This window comes from Chrysochloris asiatica, unplaced genomic scaffold, assembly GCF_000296735.1.
Source record: "Chrysochloris asiatica unplaced genomic scaffold, ChrAsi1.0 scaffold00013, whole genome shotgun sequence".
NCBI lineage: Eukaryota > Metazoa > Chordata > Mammalia > Afrosoricida > Chrysochloridae > Chrysochloris > Chrysochloris asiatica.
In genome coordinates, this window is record NW_006408531.1 from 25,229,061 (window position 1) to 25,247,907 (window position 18,847).

The 18,847-nt window shown below is 36.7% G+C and overlaps 1 protein-coding gene across 1 annotated transcript in view; it reads right to left on the reverse strand.

The window, feature by feature from the left end:
- Positions 1 to 18,847, reverse strand: part of LAMA2 (laminin, alpha 2) — a 747,229-nt gene that overhangs the window by 565,788 nt on the left and 162,594 nt on the right. Inside the window, exons 6-9 of the mRNA XM_006834727.1 lie at positions 16,600 to 16,689; positions 15,113 to 15,230; positions 6,800 to 6,978; positions 3,424 to 3,523 (exon numbers count right to left, since the gene is read on the reverse strand). Of these exons, the coding sequence (XP_006834790.1) occupies positions 3,424 to 3,523; positions 6,800 to 6,978; positions 15,113 to 15,230; positions 16,600 to 16,689 (487 nt within the window). The remainder of the gene's footprint in view (positions 1 to 3,423; positions 3,524 to 6,799; positions 6,979 to 15,112; positions 15,231 to 16,599; positions 16,690 to 18,847) is intronic.

Consider the following 18,847-nt stretch of genomic DNA (forward strand, 5'->3'; position numbering starts at 1 on the left):
ACTGGATGGCACCTAACAACAACAAGGTCAATTGGCATAATATAGTCCAAAAAGACAGTGCTCCATGTCCTGCTTTAGCAAGTAACAACTGGGATATTAAAAGCTTGCGATTGGCCATCTAGAATTCAACTACTAGTCCCTCCTCATCTGCAGTATAGAAAACTAAAGAAAATCAAAGGTTCAAGGAAAACATTTTCCTTGTGAACACCAGTCCCCATAACGCTGAGTCCAGAAGAATTACATGGGTGCTACCACTGCAGACAACCACTTGTCTGTCAGTTTGTCATACTGTGGTGGCTTGTATGTTGCTGTGATGCTGGAAGATATGCCATGGGTCTCTTAAATACCAGCAAGGATGCCCATGGAAGACAGGTTTCATCTGAGCTTCCAAAGTAAGAAAGACTAGGAAGAAGAAGACACAGACTACTGTATGCTTAACCACTGAAAACCTTAAGGAGAGCAGTGAGAAAATGTCAGATAGCACCAGAATACTAAATATTGAAACATGATGAATAACACAAGAATGCTGTCACAGTACTGGTGTGACTCTGTAGGATAAAGCACTGTACTATAGGGTCAGTTTGAACTGCATGGTTGGTTGTTCAAAATTACCAGATACTCCTTAGAAGCTCCTTAGAAACCCAGTAAGGGTTGCTATGAGTTGGAACCGACTGGACAGTACTTTACAACAACAATTAGATATAGTGCCAGAATATGAGCCCCTCAGGATGGAAGGCACTCAAAATAAGACTGGGGAAGAGCTGCCTCCTCAAAGTAGAGTTTACCATGAAGATGAAAATGGAGTATAGCTTCCAGAACCTTCATTTTCTGATGGGATACAACTCAAACTCAGAAGAGACAGCTGCAAGCATCCATTAATAATTGGAACATGGAATGTGCAAAGTATGAATCTAGGAAAACTAGAAGTTGTCAAAAATAAACGGAACCCATAAAGATCAATATCCTATCTATCTCTGAGCTACAGTGAACTGGTATTGGCCATTTAGAATCTGCCAATCTTATGGTTTACTATGCTGGGAATGACAAATTGAAGAGGAATGGCATCACATTCATCTTCAAAAACTGATGCAGCACTCATCTATGTCAAGAAACCTGGCCAACTGATTGGAAGAGTATGCCCATTCCAAAGAGAGGTGACCCAACAGAATGCAGAAATAATCATACAATATCATTAATAACTCATGCAAGTAAAAGATGGCTAAAGATAATTAAAAAATGGCTGCAACAGTGTACTGACAGGGAACTGACAGAGGTTTAAACCAGTATCAGACAAGGATTGGAAACAATGGATAGATACCATTACTGACGTCAGATGAATCTTGGCTGAAAACAGAAAATACCAAAACGATGTTTACCTGTACTTTATTGACATGTAAAGACTTTTGACTGTGTGGATCATGGGAAGCTATGGATAACATAGACCAAGAGGCAGCTTTTTGAACAGAGCAAGAGGACTCTGAATAGTTTACAATTAGGTAAGGTGTGTACCAAGTTGCATTCTTTCACCATACTTACTTAATTTATATGCTGAGCAAATAATATGAGAAGTTGTATTATTTGAAGAAGTACATAGCATCAGCATTGACATTGTTGTTGCTGGTAAGTGCTAACAAGTTGGTTTCACCTATAGTGACCCTGTATAGGGTTGCCTAGGAGGAGCAAGTGAACTTGAACTGCTGACTTTGTGGTTCAAACTGACTTTGCAGTGCAGTGCATTAATGCACAGCACCACATCAGGACTCCAGTATTGGAATAAGACTCACTAATAATCTGAGATATGCAGATGATACAACCTTGCTTGATGAAAGTAAAAAGGATTTAAAATACTTACTGATGAAGATCAAAGATCACAGACTTCAGTATAGCTTATACCTCAATGTAAAGAAAACAAAAATCTTCCCCACTGGATCGATAAATAGCATCATGATATATGTAGAAATGATTGACGTTGTTAAAGATTTGATTTTGCTTGGATCTACTATCAACACTCATGGATACATCAGCCAAGAAATCAGATGATGTATTTATTGCATTAGGCACATCTGCTGCACAAGCTCTCTTCAAAGTGTCTAAGAGTGAAGATGTCAGTTTACATATACTAAGGTGTGCCGGACCCAAGCCATGGTATTTCTAGTTGCCTCATATGCATGTGAAAATTGGACAATGAATAAGGAAGACCATAGAAGAATTGATGCATTTGAATTATGGTGTTGGAGAAAATATCGAAAGCACCATGGATTGCCAGAACAAGCAAATCTGTATTGGAAGAAGTACAGCCAGAGTGCTCATTAGAAGCCATACTTGTGTCTCACATTTCAGATATATTATCTTACGAGAGACCAGTCCCTGGAGAATGACATCATCGAAGAAGAGTAAGATCTACAACTAGATGGATTTGCATAGTGGCATCAGGAAAGGGGTCAAGTTTAACAATAATTGTGGGGATGGCACAGGGCCAGACAGTTTTGTTATGTTGTGCATAGTGATGCTGTGAGTTGGAGCCAATTTGGCAGTACCTCACAAATACAACAACCATGGCTGACCACTCTGAATGGGGTCCTGGATAGAGTAGGATCAAAATGTGGAACAGAACTCAAATCATAAAAAGGACTATTCTTACTGATTTCAAAGAGACTGGAGGAACCACTAAGATCTCATCACCCTTCTATCCTGAAACTGAACCCACTTCTATGGCTCAACTTTCAGACAAAAAATAGACAGCCCTATAAGCTTATCCTGGAGTTGTGCTTTGGGATAATGCACTGGACTACAACATTGGTTTGAACTTCAAGGTCAGCTTTTCAAATTCACCAACTATTCCTCGGAAACCCCATACAGGTCCATTATGTGTCAAAGCTGACTCGATAGCACTTAATAAAAACAACAAAACAAGCTTATTAGTCGTCCTTGTTTGGTGCTGTAGGATAAATACCAGATTGCTAACCACAGGGTCGGCAGTTCAATCCCACTAGCTGCTCCTCATAAACCCTATATAAGGTTGCTATTATTGAGAACCAATGCACAAGCACTTAACAACATAAGCTGATCAGTAACATCAGGGAGGTATGCATCACTTAGAATAGTCTATCATATGAGAGCAGAGGGCCAGTATATTTGCCTAGAGATAAAAGCTGAGAAGGCAAGAAGGGACAGAAAAGGACAAATTGAAGCTATTAACACAGGGAAGAAGTGGAATGAGTTTTGTTACAGTGTGGAAGTTACAACCAATGTCACAAACAAAATGTGTATGAACTGTTGAAGAACAAAACGATCCTCTCTGTAATCTTTCATCCAAATCACAAAAAAGGAATAAATCTATTATCTATTATATATATATAATTTATTAGAAAATTTCTACTGAAATCAATGCCTTTCTCAAACAGTGCCTCTACTGCTTCTCACCTTGCCGAGCACGTTTTTCATCCTTGACACACACGTCACTTAAGGAACCTACTGGATCACATCGGCATGGTTGACAGGGTCTTGGATACTTTGGAGACACCTATGGGAAAAAAAATTAAATGAATTTAATGATGCATAATAAAAACACCCATATTTTTCTATTCTGAAAAAATGTTAAGGACAAAATAATGTATTGCTATGTATTATTAAGATTAATAATACATAGCAATACATTATTTTGGCTATATTCATAATATATGAACTACCTTTAATACAGATTTTCAATATCTAAAATTCATTTTCCTCAAGCAGTTTATAGTTGCTAAAACAAAAATGAATTAAAAAGTATGTCATTTAAATCCAAAGAAGTTAGAAGAATGACATAATAATAAATACAGGAGAAATCAATAATTAGGTAACAGACATAGTAATACAAAGGCAAACATTCTTTAACAAACCCAAACATACTGCCATCAGGTTGCTACTGACTCATAGCTACCCCATAAGATGGAGCAGAAAGAACTGCTCACATAATACTCAGTGGTAAAATAGTACATACTTACTAAGAGTCTTAGTTTTTATTTGATATGGCATTAGGAAGAAATAAATTAGAATTTATTTGCAGAAAACATGATTGTTTATACATAAACTTCTAGGTAATTTCGTTTAAAACTACTAAAACTAATAGGTGAACATAGTAAACATGTTGTTGTTGTTGTTGTCAAGTGTCGTCGAGTCGATTCTGACCCATAGCGACCCTGTATAGGGTTTCCAAGGAGCAACTGGTGAGCTTGAACTACCGACCTTTCAGTTCAAACGGCTTGGCAATCTGGCGCATTAACCCACAGCGCCACACCAGGACTCCTATAAAATCAGTATATAAAATAATTCTGTATTATGACATCAAATAATTTGTTATTTAAAAGTATTTTTAAATGGTGCAAAATATTGAGGACTGATTTTAACAAAAGACATTAAGATCTTTACATTGAAAATAATTCTGTGAATAATTCAAGAAGATGAAATAAATGGAGAGATGTCATAAGTTCACTGAAGACAAAAGTCAGTATTGTTAAGATGTCAGTTCTCACGCTGTGTATAGATGCTGTATAAAAATCCCAATTAATGTTTCTTGTAATTGAAAGGTTGATTCTGAACATGGAGATCTGATGCAATCTTCAACTTAAGAGTACATTGGGTGCACTAACTTTAATTAAATTCCAAGTTCATTAAGGTAATTAAGATAATGTGATATTAGCACATGATCAAAATCCATTGCTGTGGAGTCATTTTGGATCATAGCAACCCGATAAAATGGAGTAGAACTGCCTGATAGAACTTCCAAGACTATAAATCTCTATAGAAGCTGATGGTTTCCATTTTCCTCCTGTTGGTTGTACATAGGGGTTGCTATGAGTTGGTACCAATTTGATGGCACTTAACAACAATAGCAGTTGGTGGGTTTGAACCACTAACCCTTTGTCTAACAGCCCAGTGCTTAACCCACTGCCACACTAGAACTCAGATACTAACGCAAGGATGTACAAATTCATGGAACAGAATTAATAGTCCAGAAATTGGTCTACATTGTATGATGTGCTGATTTAAAAAAAAAAAAATTTAAAAATTCAAAAGAGAGTATTTTCAACAATTGGTGTTGGAACAGCAGGTTAAACCAGGTAAACCTTTCTCCTTATCTCTGACCACACACCCAGATATTAATTTGAAATGGACCATATTCCTAAAAGGAAAATATCAGAAAAAATTTAAAAGAGAACATAGAATAAATCTTTGCCTCGATGGGCAAGATAAAGTAGATGAATGGCCACTAAGTATATGCAAAGCAAATTAAGTCCATAATGAGATATCATTTGATACGCACTAGAATGGCTGAGTCCTGGTGCGGTACTGCAGGATAAGCACTGCACCACACAGTCAGTTTCAACCACAATATCAGCTATTCAAACCCAAACTTACCAATGACAAAAAGAATGGGCTAAATTCAAATGATAGCCAATATGAAATATTAGAGATGATATGGGACAATTGACACCCAAACATTATTGGTGAAAATGTGTTGTTGTTAAGAGTTGTCAAGTTGATTCTGACTCATAACGACCCTGTATAGGGTTTTTTCATGGTATTTTCAATAACCTCAAATGCATGTGAAAGTTGGACAATGAATAAAGAAGACCTTAGAAGAATTGATGCATTTGAGGTATGGTGTTGGAAGAGAATATTGAAAGTACCATGGGCTGCCAATTAACCAACAGATCTGTGTTAGAAGAAGTGCAGCCAGAGTGCTCCTTTGAAGCCAGGATGTTCAGACTTTGTCTCTACCACTTCAGACATATTATCAATTGGAAACAGTTCCTGGAGAAGGAAAACATATTTGATAAAGTGGAGGGTAAGAGAAAAAGAGGAAGACCCCGCCAATGAGATGCATTGACACAGTGGCAGCAGCAACAAACTCAGGCAAACCAATGATTGTGAGGTTAGCACAGGACTGGGCAGTGTTTCATTCTGTTATGCATAAGGTCACTATGAGTCGGTACCGAATCAATGGCACTTAACAACAACAATAGGGTCTCTGAAGAGCAGCTGGTGGATTTGAACTTCTGATTTTGTGCTATGCCGTCTAGCACGGATCCTACAGTGTTACAAAATTGTCAGTACTTAGTACTTGCTTATTAATTAAAACATGCATATCCATAATAAATAAAATAAACAAAAGCCATCAAACAGATTCTGACTCATAGTGACAGCATGGGAATCACTGTACAACTGTGCTCCATAGAGTTTTCAATGGTCTGTTTTTTTATCAAAAAAAAAATGAAAGCATGGCCTTAAAAGACTTGTACAAAATTGTCTGTGGGAGTTAGACCGTAACTGTAAGTAATCCAAATGTCTGTCACCAGGAAAATGGATTAAAAGTATGGGATAGCCACGCATTGGAATATTATATAGCAATATATTAGAAGAAAGAACTAACTATTCATATATATAACAACATGGATAATTCTGAAAATTTATGTTGAGCCAAACAAGGAAGACACAGAAAAGTAAGCACTATATGTTTTCATTCTAGGAAGTATGCTAACATGCAAAACAAATTATATTTTAAATATTAGAACAGGTTTTGACAATGAGAGCAAGAAATTGACTGGAATAAGGCATAGAGAACTTTCTCTAGAGATACAAATGTTTATATCACATTCCCAAAGATTTATATAAATTTCAATATGGAAAGGTTTCTAGTCACTTTTTGGTACTAGAGTTCAATTTACTAGAGAAGCTCTCAAGATTTTTTTCTGTATGTAACATCATGTATGTAGAAGCTATGACAACAATACATAAAAGACAAAGCATCCTTTACCCCTTTGGGTCTGAAGAAGCCATCAATGCATGTATCACAGTTTATACCAGCAGTGTTCTGGGTACAGTTAATGCACACGCCCCCTCCAATGTACTTTCCATGTATGTTTAAACTCAGATTTCTCCTGGCAACATTTTCATCATAATAGCATTCTTCAGCTTTTCCATGGCAATTGCAAGCTGCATCAGAAAAAAATATATTAGTAAACATTTCTGTCTCAAATATATTTAAGTCAATTTGTGTTATTTTAATTCCAGGTTTTGATAGATCTAAAAAGTGGTTTCTGTTATATATGAATATATTTTATACTGTATGGCAAACTATATAACACTTGGTACGCACATACATACATACAGAGATAGGAACATCACAAAAGTAACTGCAAAGTACTGGGATTTATAGGAGGCATAACTAAATTTATACTTGAAGCAATTCAAATGAAGCTGAACCATGTAAAATTAACAATACTTGACAGGTTTTGACTCACAAATTACAATTTCATATAATTCATCTGATAATTTCTTATTACGGCAAACTGAAACAGAAAATTATTGAATAATACTCAATGGGAACACTATGATTAAAAAGAAATATATACAGATAAGAATTGTTTTCCATGAAGTTTCAAGGCTGTGGTCTTTTGGAAGTAGATTGCTAAGCCTTATTTTCAAGGAAACTCCGGGTGGGTTCGAATAGCTAGCATTTCATTATAATCCAGTGCCACCCCAGGACTCCACGTAAAACCCTGTGTTATAGCTTATGGGTAGAAGGATGTGTAGGATACAGTTTCCACTCTTTCACTACTAATAAAACTGAAAACTCATTTAGTTTTAATTTCTATGTGAGGTTTTATTGTATTTTTATCTGTCACCATTGATTTTAAATATTGAAACAGTTAGCTGTAGTCCTGGTGTGGCACATAGAATAAGCACTGGGCCACAAAGTCGGTTTTAAACACACAGTGGGTGGTTCAAACTCACCAGTCCCTCCCCACGAACAATGAGTTAGTTATTAACTTTTCTTAGATTGTAGGAACTTGAGCTACAAAGAAGTGAAGTGAGTTGTGCAAAATAACCGACTTAACATTGGAAAACAAACGTTAAAATCAAGCTGCATAGTCCATTGTTGTTGTTGTTAAGTGCCGTCGAGTCTATTCTGACCCATAGTGACCCTATATGGGGTTTCCAAGGAGCAGCTGGTGAGCTCGAACCACCAAGCTTAACAGTTCAAACGACTTTGCAGTCTGACGCATTAGCCCACAGCGCCACACCAGGACTCATAGTTCATACTGCCAATCATTTCCACATCCCTTCTGGTTGTTATCTGATAAGGAAGATCAGATGTATGATAAACCTGTTACAGTAGACTAGATTCTGACTCATGGGAACCCATGTGTCAACTATACTTCACACTTTCTCTTATTAACTTATCAACTGTCTCATTGTCCAACATTTCACATTTATAACAATCATTTAAAAAATCTACTATCCAACTGTTTTGTAAATTAATGATGTACACTTTTCAGTAACTAACACTGAGGTGTGAGTCAAAGGTAACACTGGCTATGATAGTTAAGGTTATAAATGTGTCCATTTGATTTCTCAGTGGTTTGGAAGATAAGCAATCCTGTTCTTTGGCAGTTATAGAAAGATGCAGTCATCCTCCATTTTTGAATAATGTCCAGTTTTGCAGAATGATCTGGTCTTTGAATCCTAACCATGCCAATAAGTGAGGTATGGGTGTACAGGATTTTCAATGGTTGATTTTTTAGAAATAAATCACTAGGACTTTTTCCCAAGGCATCTAATGAGGCATTTCTGGGTAGACTCAAATCACCGACCTTTTAGCTATCAGCCAAGTGTCTTAACTATTTGAAATAGCCAGAGACTCCAGATACATAATAAGTGCTAAGTAACCAGAATAAAATGGGAACAGGTTTACCTAGCAGCTAAGATTATATATAGGAGCTCTGGTAGCGTAGTGGTTACGAATTGGGCTGCGAACCATAAGGTCAGCGATTCGAAACTACCAACAGCTCCGCGGGAGAAAGATGAGGCTTTCTACTCCCGTAAAGAGTTACACCCTCGGAAACCCTGTACAGGGTCGCTATGGGTCGGAACCGACTCGACAGCACTTAACAACAACAAGATTATATATACTTTTTTACACCAGTCTTGGGTTTGGGCGTCTTCCTGACTAAAACCCTAAACCCACTGCCCTTGAGCCAATTCCAACACAAAGCCATCATGTAGGCTAGAGTAGAACTTCCCCACGGGGTTTCCATGCCATCTTTATGGAAGCAAACTGACAATTCTTTCTCCTAGGAAGAGCAACCAGTGGCCAGCTGGTAAGCATTTAAATACTTCCCCACAGCTCCACTACTTAATAGTTACTTGGGTTGGGCAAACTTCTTAATCCACTAAAGTTCAGTTTCCATTTGAAACATAAGATGATCAACAGTAGTTAACAAATAAGCTACTTGCCATTGAGTTGATTCTGATTCATGGTGAACACATATATGACAAAGAATATGCTCTATAGGGTTTTCAATGATTAAATTTACCCAAGTCGATCTCAGCCTTTCTTCTGAAGTGCCTCTGCATGGACCCAAATCTCTAACATTTCTGTTAGCAGCCGAGCATGTTATAATCATGGCACAATCCATCCGGAGTCCTGGTGTGGTGCTGTGAATTAATGTGCTGGACTGCAAGGTCAGTTTGAACTGCAAGGTCAGTGGTTCAAGATCACCAAGCACTCCTTGGAAATCCTATTTAGGGTCCCTAGGCATCAGAACTGACTCAACAGCACTTAACAACAACAACAACCCATGCAGAGACGCCAGTTCTCAACATAATAAGCATTTATGTATTGAATTCTTTAACAATTTATCAAAATAATAGTAATTTTTGGTTATGTAAATTGGTGATAATTATGTGTTCTTATTGTTTTTAGTTTCCAATGACCCTGTTTTGACTCATGTTGTTGTTATTAAGTGCTGTCAAGTCAGTTCCAACTCATATTGATCTAATATAGGGTTTCCAATGAGCAGCCTGGTGAGTTTGAACCGCCGGTTTTGTGGTTCCAACTAACCTTGTGGTCCTGCGCTTCTCTTACAGCGCCACACCAAAGCTTTGTATTTTGACTCATAGTGACCTGAATTATGCACAGTGGCAGTACTCCATAGGGTTTCATGCTTGTGACCTTTCCAAAGCAGATTGTCGGGTCTGTCTTTCTAAGTGTCTTGGGGTGGGTTAGAATTGCCAACTTATTTGTTCACTTAACTGTTAGTGTCACCCATGGGCACCGAATGACAAGTTTAATAAGCTTTCTGTATGGTTCTAAGTTTGTATGGTTCTTACCCGGAGAAATGTCTGTTTTGACCTTTGCTCACTTAAAGATCATTGATCTTTTTTTCCTTATTAATCTGTAAATTCTCTTAATACAACAAGGATGTTGTACTCTGGTCATGTTTGTTATGAGTACTTTCCATAATCTGCTGACTTTTGAATTTGAATGTAGTATTTTTTTCATATTAATGGAGAGCTTTCACACTTTATCTTAGGAAGCACATACTAGTAAGTAAAATTTACTAGAATATATAAGCAATTTCATATCTTTAGGACAATACACAGGAATTTGTTAAAACCCAATGAAAAAATACGCTACAAGAAGCAGTCAAGATTACACTGGGCAGCATAGACAGAGGGAAATATAAAGCAATGGAAGCATAATCTCACACCATTTGAAGTTAGTGCTGTGACTAACATTTATAGCCATGGGCTAATGTTGGTAAAGCACTGATGTTAGAGCAGCATTCTTTCAAACGCCACTGATTGTTGTCTCTGGGCCTTGCTTTCTGTACAGCAATTATACAACCTTGGATCACGTGATGGTACTTAACTTACAGTCATTTTTTGCTCTTCTGTCATTAACAGTTTGTTCTTTTACAGAATAACCAAGACACATATATGAACCTATTTTTTAGTAAAGGATTGAACAGGATGAGTATGCTTTTCTCTTTGGCAATATATCTTGCTTTAAATAAGCTAGATTGGTGAAAAGCCAAATTAAACTCAAATGAATTAGAGGGATTTGTCATATCTCAGAAGGATTTTTTCTAAATATTAAGGTGACTGGAGCATGATTCAACTTGGCAAAGAAAATCATCACATAAGCTTTTAGGAACACATACTTTGCCAAAAAAGCATGATATTTATATATGATTTTATGGCCAAGACCACATCTTTAACTCTGTTTTTTAAATGCTTATTTTGCAAATTGGAAATACAGTCTCTTTCTGTCCTGTAGAAAAATAAGAAATATTTTGGAATCCCACTAATTTAAAACATATACATATAAATAGCCAATGAAAATGTCCTCTCACTTATCTTAGTCAACCTCTGTTGCTAACAAGTTGTATCTGCCCTTTTAACTCTGTGCTTCACTATGCATACACAAGTAGTGAGTGGGAAAGGATTTTACAGATTCATTTATACTATGTAATCAAAATTATAACTGTGCGATCATTACATTAGAAACAACAGGAAAATCCTTTGCCTTCAAATGCCTCTCCTGCTTACGACTGTTGATATTCTATAAGCAGGAAAATTTTAATTATAATTTAAAGAGGTTTGAGAGCAAATAGTCCTGGGTGGCATTTGCTTTAAATACATTGCATGGAATGAGTATCTGCTCCCTGTGAGAAGTTTCTAAGTACCCAGAGATTGTAAAATGGGGATAAAGAGTATTTAGGAATACAAATGCTGAATGTCTAAATGTCCCGTGTAACAGAGGATGAAAATCACCTTCCAAGTATTTCCTGGTAGTGATAAGAAATTTCCAAACACAAACATTTCTTTAATAAAAAGCTGAATAAGTAGATACAGAAAAAACAACAACAACAACAAAAAAAAACAGAAAAAACAACAACAAGAAGACATTGATAGTACATGCAGAGTCTTAAACTGAAAAGAAAATTAGAGTGGGGAATATTCTATTATCAAATTTGCTATAATTCAATAGTTTTGAAGCCTTATCATGTCTGACATGTGATAGGTGTTGTTGTCAGTTCTGCCTCATAGTGACACTATGCACAACACAATGAAACACTGCCCAGTCCTGCACCAACCTCTCAATTGTTGCTCGAACCCATTGCTGTTGCCATAGTGTCCACCAATCTTGTTGGTGGTCTTAACTCTTTTTCATTGACCCTCCACTTTTCCAAACATGATATCTTTCTTCAGGGACTTATCCCTCCTGACAACATGTCCAAAGACAAGAGACAGAGTCTCATCATCCTGGTTTCTAAGGAGCAACCTAGCTACATCTCTTCCAACACAGACCTGTTTTTCTTCTGGCAGTCCATGGTACTTTCAGTACTCTTCTCCAACACCATAACTCAAAAGCATCAATTATTTTATGGTCTTCCTTATTCACTGTCCAACTTTCACATGCATATTAAGCTATTGAAAATATCACAGCTTGGGTCAGGTGTGCCTTAGTCCTCATACTGACATCTTTGCTCTTTAACACTTTAAAGAGGGCTTTTGCAGCAGATTTGCTTAATGTAATATATGACTGCTACTTCCATGAATATTGATTGTGTATTCAAGCAAAATGAAGTTTTGACAACTTCAACCTTTGCTCTTTTACCACGATGTTGTTTATTGTTTCAGATATGGAGATAGGAAATAGACATGAGTTGTGATAGGCAATGTATATTATTTGAGTTAATTTGTAGTCAATAAATATGTAGTAGACTTGATATTGGTTTAAACTGTCTATCATATCATTCTTGGAGGCCTTATATACTAATTGAGGATATATGGTGGCTCTACAGGATAAGCACTGGACTGAGAACCAGAAGGTTAGCAATTTGAGCCCACCTGGTGCTTCCCAGGAGAAAGATGAGGATTTCTACTCCCACAAAATATTTAAATCCTTGAAAAGCCTCTACAGCTATAAGTCAAAACCAACTCCAAAGCACTTAACAACAACAGTATACTAATTGAACTGAAAAAAAAAAATGTGATTGGGGTGATGCATTAACATATTAACACTGAATTAAATTGAATTGGGTTTTGGTCTCTAGTTCAGCACAAGTCTTCTATTTTTAGGTCATTTCTTGATCTGATAAGATCAGCAGAAACAGGTTTTTCAACATCCTTACAAAAACGGCAGCCATTTGACATTATTTGGTTACAATGGACATAAGAATTGTCTTTAAAAGCGATAATATGAAAGTATAAACAAGTATTTGTTGTTTCATTTGCAGAACCAGTCTTAATATTTTCATTACTGCATTTTTTTCTCAGTTATCTCTGTTCAATAATTACTATAGCATAGATTATGATAATGGTTGTTTTTAATGCCACTTCTAATATTACCAGTTCCATACTTTGGTAAGTAGGCCTGGTGGTGCTGTAGTTTAAGCATTGAACTACTAACCACAAAGTTAGCATTTGAAACCCACAGTCCTTGTGCATAATACAGAAGAGGCTGTCTTCTCCTGTAAATATGTACAGTCTCAGAAACTCTACATAGGTTCACTATGAGTCCAAAAGGACTCCTGGTGTGGCACAGTAGGATCGGCACTGGATTGCGAACCACAAGTCGTTAGTTCAAACCCACCAGCTGTTCCTCAGAAACTCTATACAGGGTCACTATGAGTAAGAAGAGACTTGACAGCACTTAACAACAATAATGAGTTGGAATTGACTAGACAATGGGCTCAGTTTTGATTTTATATAGTTTTTGTTCTTATGAAGCCATATGTTTATAATATTAATGCTTATAATTATAATAAGTATTCATTTTCTTGCCCTCTTTGTTACCTTTTTACTTTACACTATTTTTTAATAAATATAACTAATGAACCATCATGTGCATTGTTTTTTAAATAATAAATTGGCTCTAACATGTAGGAAGTTCTGGTGTGGCACTGTAGGATAAGCACTGGAGTGTTAACCACAAGGTCAGGTGTTTAAATCCTTTAAGTTGCTCCTTGGAAACCCTATACTGGGTCGCTATGAGTTGGAACTGACTTCATGACACTTAACAACAACAACAATATGTAGGGTATAATCACTCACTCATTTTCATCCCTTTATTTGACTATTAGTATACAAGTCTATGTACTAAGAAAAGGGTAGAGAAGGGGACTGCTAAGGGAATAATCAAAGGAGCTGCTGGCAATACTGGCTTCAGAGCCATTTTATAAACATATGTGTTTAGAAGGCAATTTTCTAAAGAGTGTATGTTTTGCTGAATGTTGTTTACGTCTATATTATTCTGTACATACGTTTTTCTATAAGCTTCATTTTAGCCACAATGAGTGTACACCGGTTTGTTTTTGTTTTAGAAGCTTTTACTTTGCCTTGAGTGAGTCTATATGGGAGAACATGGGTTTGGCACTCATCCTATCATGTTCCGTTTCATTGCAATGATTACAATACCCTCCATGTAGCATCATTTAACAATATTTGCTTTTATTCCCTCTGGTTCTTTTTTTTTAAATGTACACAAAAACACTCAGGAATATATAACCATTGTAACTATTGAAGGGCACATTCTGTAAGCTTGCATCCTGGCCGCTAGCACACAGCCTTTTTTCAAAAGTCTAGAGTTCTCTGTTACTCTATCTCTCCATTTCATCATCTCTGCCTCTATCTCTAATGTCACTGTTACTCTAAAAGGGTCCCACTCATGCTTTTCTCCCTTTATGCTCCTAGGGTCCTCTGTTCCTGGACTGTAAGATTAACTACTCCTCCCTTTATGTTACAAAACTTCTACCTTTACGATTGTGATAATCGCAATTAATCATGTTAACAATTACTCACATAGAATCATATGAACCTTATCCCCATCGCCTTTCACCAGACACGTCTAGACAAGATGAAAACTATTCAATAGGGGTTCTACTTCCCCTGCACACTCTGAAATGAAACTCCATCTTGAAAACTTGCAAGCCAACCACTTCATGCCTTTATAGCCCCCACGTTTTAGGTAGCCAATGTATAAGTTGCCCATCACTGTCAACACTGTGAGTGTACACTGTTTTAATCTATTTCTCATAAACCTTAACATATTGATGAATGTATAAAAGTTTGGAAAACATTTTCTAAATTTCAAAAATAAATAAGTAAAAATGAAACATTGAGAAGTTCAGTAATGATGATAACAGGGTAAAAGAACTGACCGACTTTTGCCTCAGAAAACCTATAATAAATAAGAGTTTTATTAATATCACCACAAGTTTACAACACCTGGTTATAAGGAAATAATTACATATTCTAGGGTTTCTCAAGAACATACCTTCACATTCCGTTTTTGTCAGGAAAGTCCCAGCCCTCCAAGGTTTCTGATGGAATCCGGGACAGCACTGATCACAACTATCACCACAGGTATTGTGCTCACATTCACAGCGGGATTTCTAAGCAAAGAGAAAGGGAGAGACATAATCTTAGTATTACACAGAACCATAAATGAGACCTTTTACTTAAATTTAGACCAAAGAAAAAAGAAAAAAACTCTAGATTATGTATCAATATGTAAAACCTCTTGATAGTCTGGGAAACAAAAAGTGTTTCCAGCCTTAGGGTTGGCAAATATGAGCAGACCATTATAGGGGGCTCTCCACTGGTTCTGGAATCACTGGGTTTAGGATTGGAATAGAATGAAATTCAATTACATTTGTCTTGAAGGCTGAATTCTCTTTCTCTGATGTCTGAGATATGGATGTTTTCTGGGTGGGATATATCAATTTTAATGCTTCCCTCAAAGTATTTAGATACTGTGAATAAACAAAGGATCTGATTCCTATGTACAAAGGTGTCACAGGTAAAAAAAAAAAAAAAAAAATCAAATGCCCTTTTGTATGGTTGTCACATTGACCTGATCCTCCAAAACTGCCTTGTGAACCTGCTAAGCTTGGGAAACACTGACCCTCAGTACCATTGAAAGAAAACTACCACGTCTGCAGAGTGCAGCAGTAGAACCTTTCTCCCCAAAATTTACCAGCGTCTTTTAATCTTTCTGATCCATTAGTCAGAAAACTAGCTTTGAATTAGATCTACCATTTCTATTACACTTGAAGTAGAATTAATAGTCTAACCTATGTTCAACCTATGTTATTATATTACTGTTCAGTATAGTTCTTCTGTCTGCTCTACACTCTTATGATTTCATACTTCAAATCTTTGTATTTAATGATTGAAAAAAATACAAGTTCATTCACTTTCTTCTTTAAGTTACATTCACATAATATACTGACATTAATTAAAATTTCTACTTAAGAGCATCCTGGCACTTTCTGGCCTGGAAATTTGAATACCCTAATCTACCCCCACTCCTTATTGTCCCTGCCATACCTCTGCATTCTATTTCATGGTCACTATTTATTTGCTTCTATGCCCATTTTTCATGCTTTTACATTAATTTTTTGATTAAAATTTTTTCAAGAAATGGCCAAGTTGATTGATGGCAGGCATTCTCTAAAACTAAATCATGCTGACACTGTCATAGCTAGAGACGTTTCCATAGATAGACAAGTTTGGAGGCTCACAGAAAGAAAAGAAAAAAAAAAAAACAAAAACTAATCTGTTTTCTGATACTGTGATGGCTGACTTCAAAGTCTATCATCCTAACTGCCAGCTCTATTTCACCCTGGCATGGCTTTCTGTTACACTGTCTAAGTGGGAAGCTGACACCCATTCACAGCGTTTCCTGTCAGCAAAGCCTTCCATGAAGCATTTTACAGTTCAGGGCTTCATTTCGTCTAAGCATCCTATAAATATACATACATTTGTCACCGGATCAAGCGGACAAGCCCTGGCATGACCATAGCAGATGCACATCCCTCCGACCGAAATATCCTTGATGGAGTAGTAATACTGCAAAAAGCAATCCAGAAAAAAATTCTGTTAAGAAGACTGCAAGGTGAAAGAAACAAAAGGGAATGCTCATCATGTAAAACACTTTACATTCTGTGTTATCCTTAAAGAAAAGCAAGTCTGTGCTCTTTGAGGACAATTGTGGGTTCTTAAAACTGATCAAGATAACCCTTGAATTGTAATCATATCCCAAAGGAAAACAAAACAAAAAACAAATCCACTGCCATCAAGTAGATTTCAACTCATAGAGACCCCATATAAGGTTTCCGAGAGTGTAAATCTGTATGGGAGCAGACAATTTCATCTTTCTCCTTCAGTAAAATTGGTAGGTTTGAACAATTGACCTTGGAGTTAGCAGCCCAATACTTACCTCCCAGTGCAAAGGATACCTCTAATTTACGTTAGGTGGTTATCTGAAAAGTTTCATTTGGCTACTCAGTCCCTGTTACTGATAGCAGGTTCCCTGCCCCTCCCCCACAGGGACAAGAAGCATAATTCTTTATAAAAGTTGTCTACTGAATATCTTGAAAGAAAATCTCTTATTGTTATTATATTTACCTCATTCCCAACATAATAGACCATGTGATTGATATAAAATGGTCAAGCTTGTCCATTTCAGCTCATTAATGCCTAGGATATCATTAAGCCTTCAAATCAATTTTGACAACTTCTAAATTTTCCTGATTCATAATAATACATTTCACATTATATTACTAATGCATATCTGCAACTATTTCTTCTCATTTTGAGTCACATCACATTAGTTAATGAAGGTTCCAAAGGCTTTATTCCATGCATGTTATTAATAAGGTCAACACTACCTTCAAGAGGCTTCACTTCTCCAGTCACATTTTCAGCATCTACCAATCTCCTCGACATTTAAAGTGACAGTTTCCACTTAAAACCAAACGGCCACCCCTCGTCTGTCAGTTTGTCTTATGGTGGTAGCTTGTGAGTTTCAGTGATTTCTGAACGCTATGCTACCAGTATTTTAAATACCAGCAGGATCACCCAAGGTGGACAGGTTTCAGAGGAGCTTCCAGACGAAGACAGATTAGGAAGAAGGAGTGACAAACTACTTCCGAATATTTAGACACTGAAAACCTTATGAATAGCAAAGAAACACTGTCAAATATAGTGCCGGGAAATAAGCTCTTCAGGTTGGAAGGCACTCAAAATTTGACTGTGGAAGACCTGCCTTCTCAAAGTAGAGTCGACCATGATAAATAAGGTGAATGGAGTAAAGCCTATGGGAGACAAGCCCGTGGAACATTTATTTGCTGATGGGGCACAATTCAAAATTAAGAGAAACAGCTGTAAACATCCTTTGAAAATCAGAACATGTAATATATGAAATATGAATCTGGGAATATTGGAAGTTGTCAAAAAATGAAGTGGAATGCATAAACATCGATATCTTAGGAATTGGTGAGCTGAAATGGACTGGTATTGGTCATTTTGAATCTGACAGCCATATGGTTTACTATGCCGGGAATGACAAATTGAAGAGGAATGGTGTTGCATTCATTGTCAAAAAGAAAATACCCAGCTCAGTCATGAGGTACAATGCTGTCTGTGATAGGATAATAGCCATGTGCCCACAGGGAAGCCTAGTTAATGCCACTATTATTCAAATTTACACACTAATCACTAAAGCCAGTGAGGATGAAATAGAAGAATTCTACCAACTTCTTCCATCTGAAATCGATAAAACATGCAATCAAGATGTATGGATCATTACAGGTGATTGGAATGCAAAGGTTGGGAGCAAAGAGGAAGGATCAGTAGTTGAAAAACATGGTCTCGGTGATAGAAATGATGCTGGAGAACACATGATAGAATTCTGCAAAACCAAGATTTGTTCATCTCAAATATCTTTTGTAGACAGCATAAAAGATGACTATACACATGGACCTCACCAGATGGAAAACATAGAAATAAAGTTTACTACATCTGTGGAAAGAGATGATGGAAAAGCTCCATATCATTAGTGAAAACAAGGCCAGGGCCAGACTATGGAACAGACCATCAATTACTCATATGAAAATGCAAACTGAAGCTGAAGAAAATGAAAACAAGTCCAAGAGAACCAAAATATGACCTTGAATATATCCCACCTGAATTTAGAGATCATCTGAAGAACAGATTTGATACATTA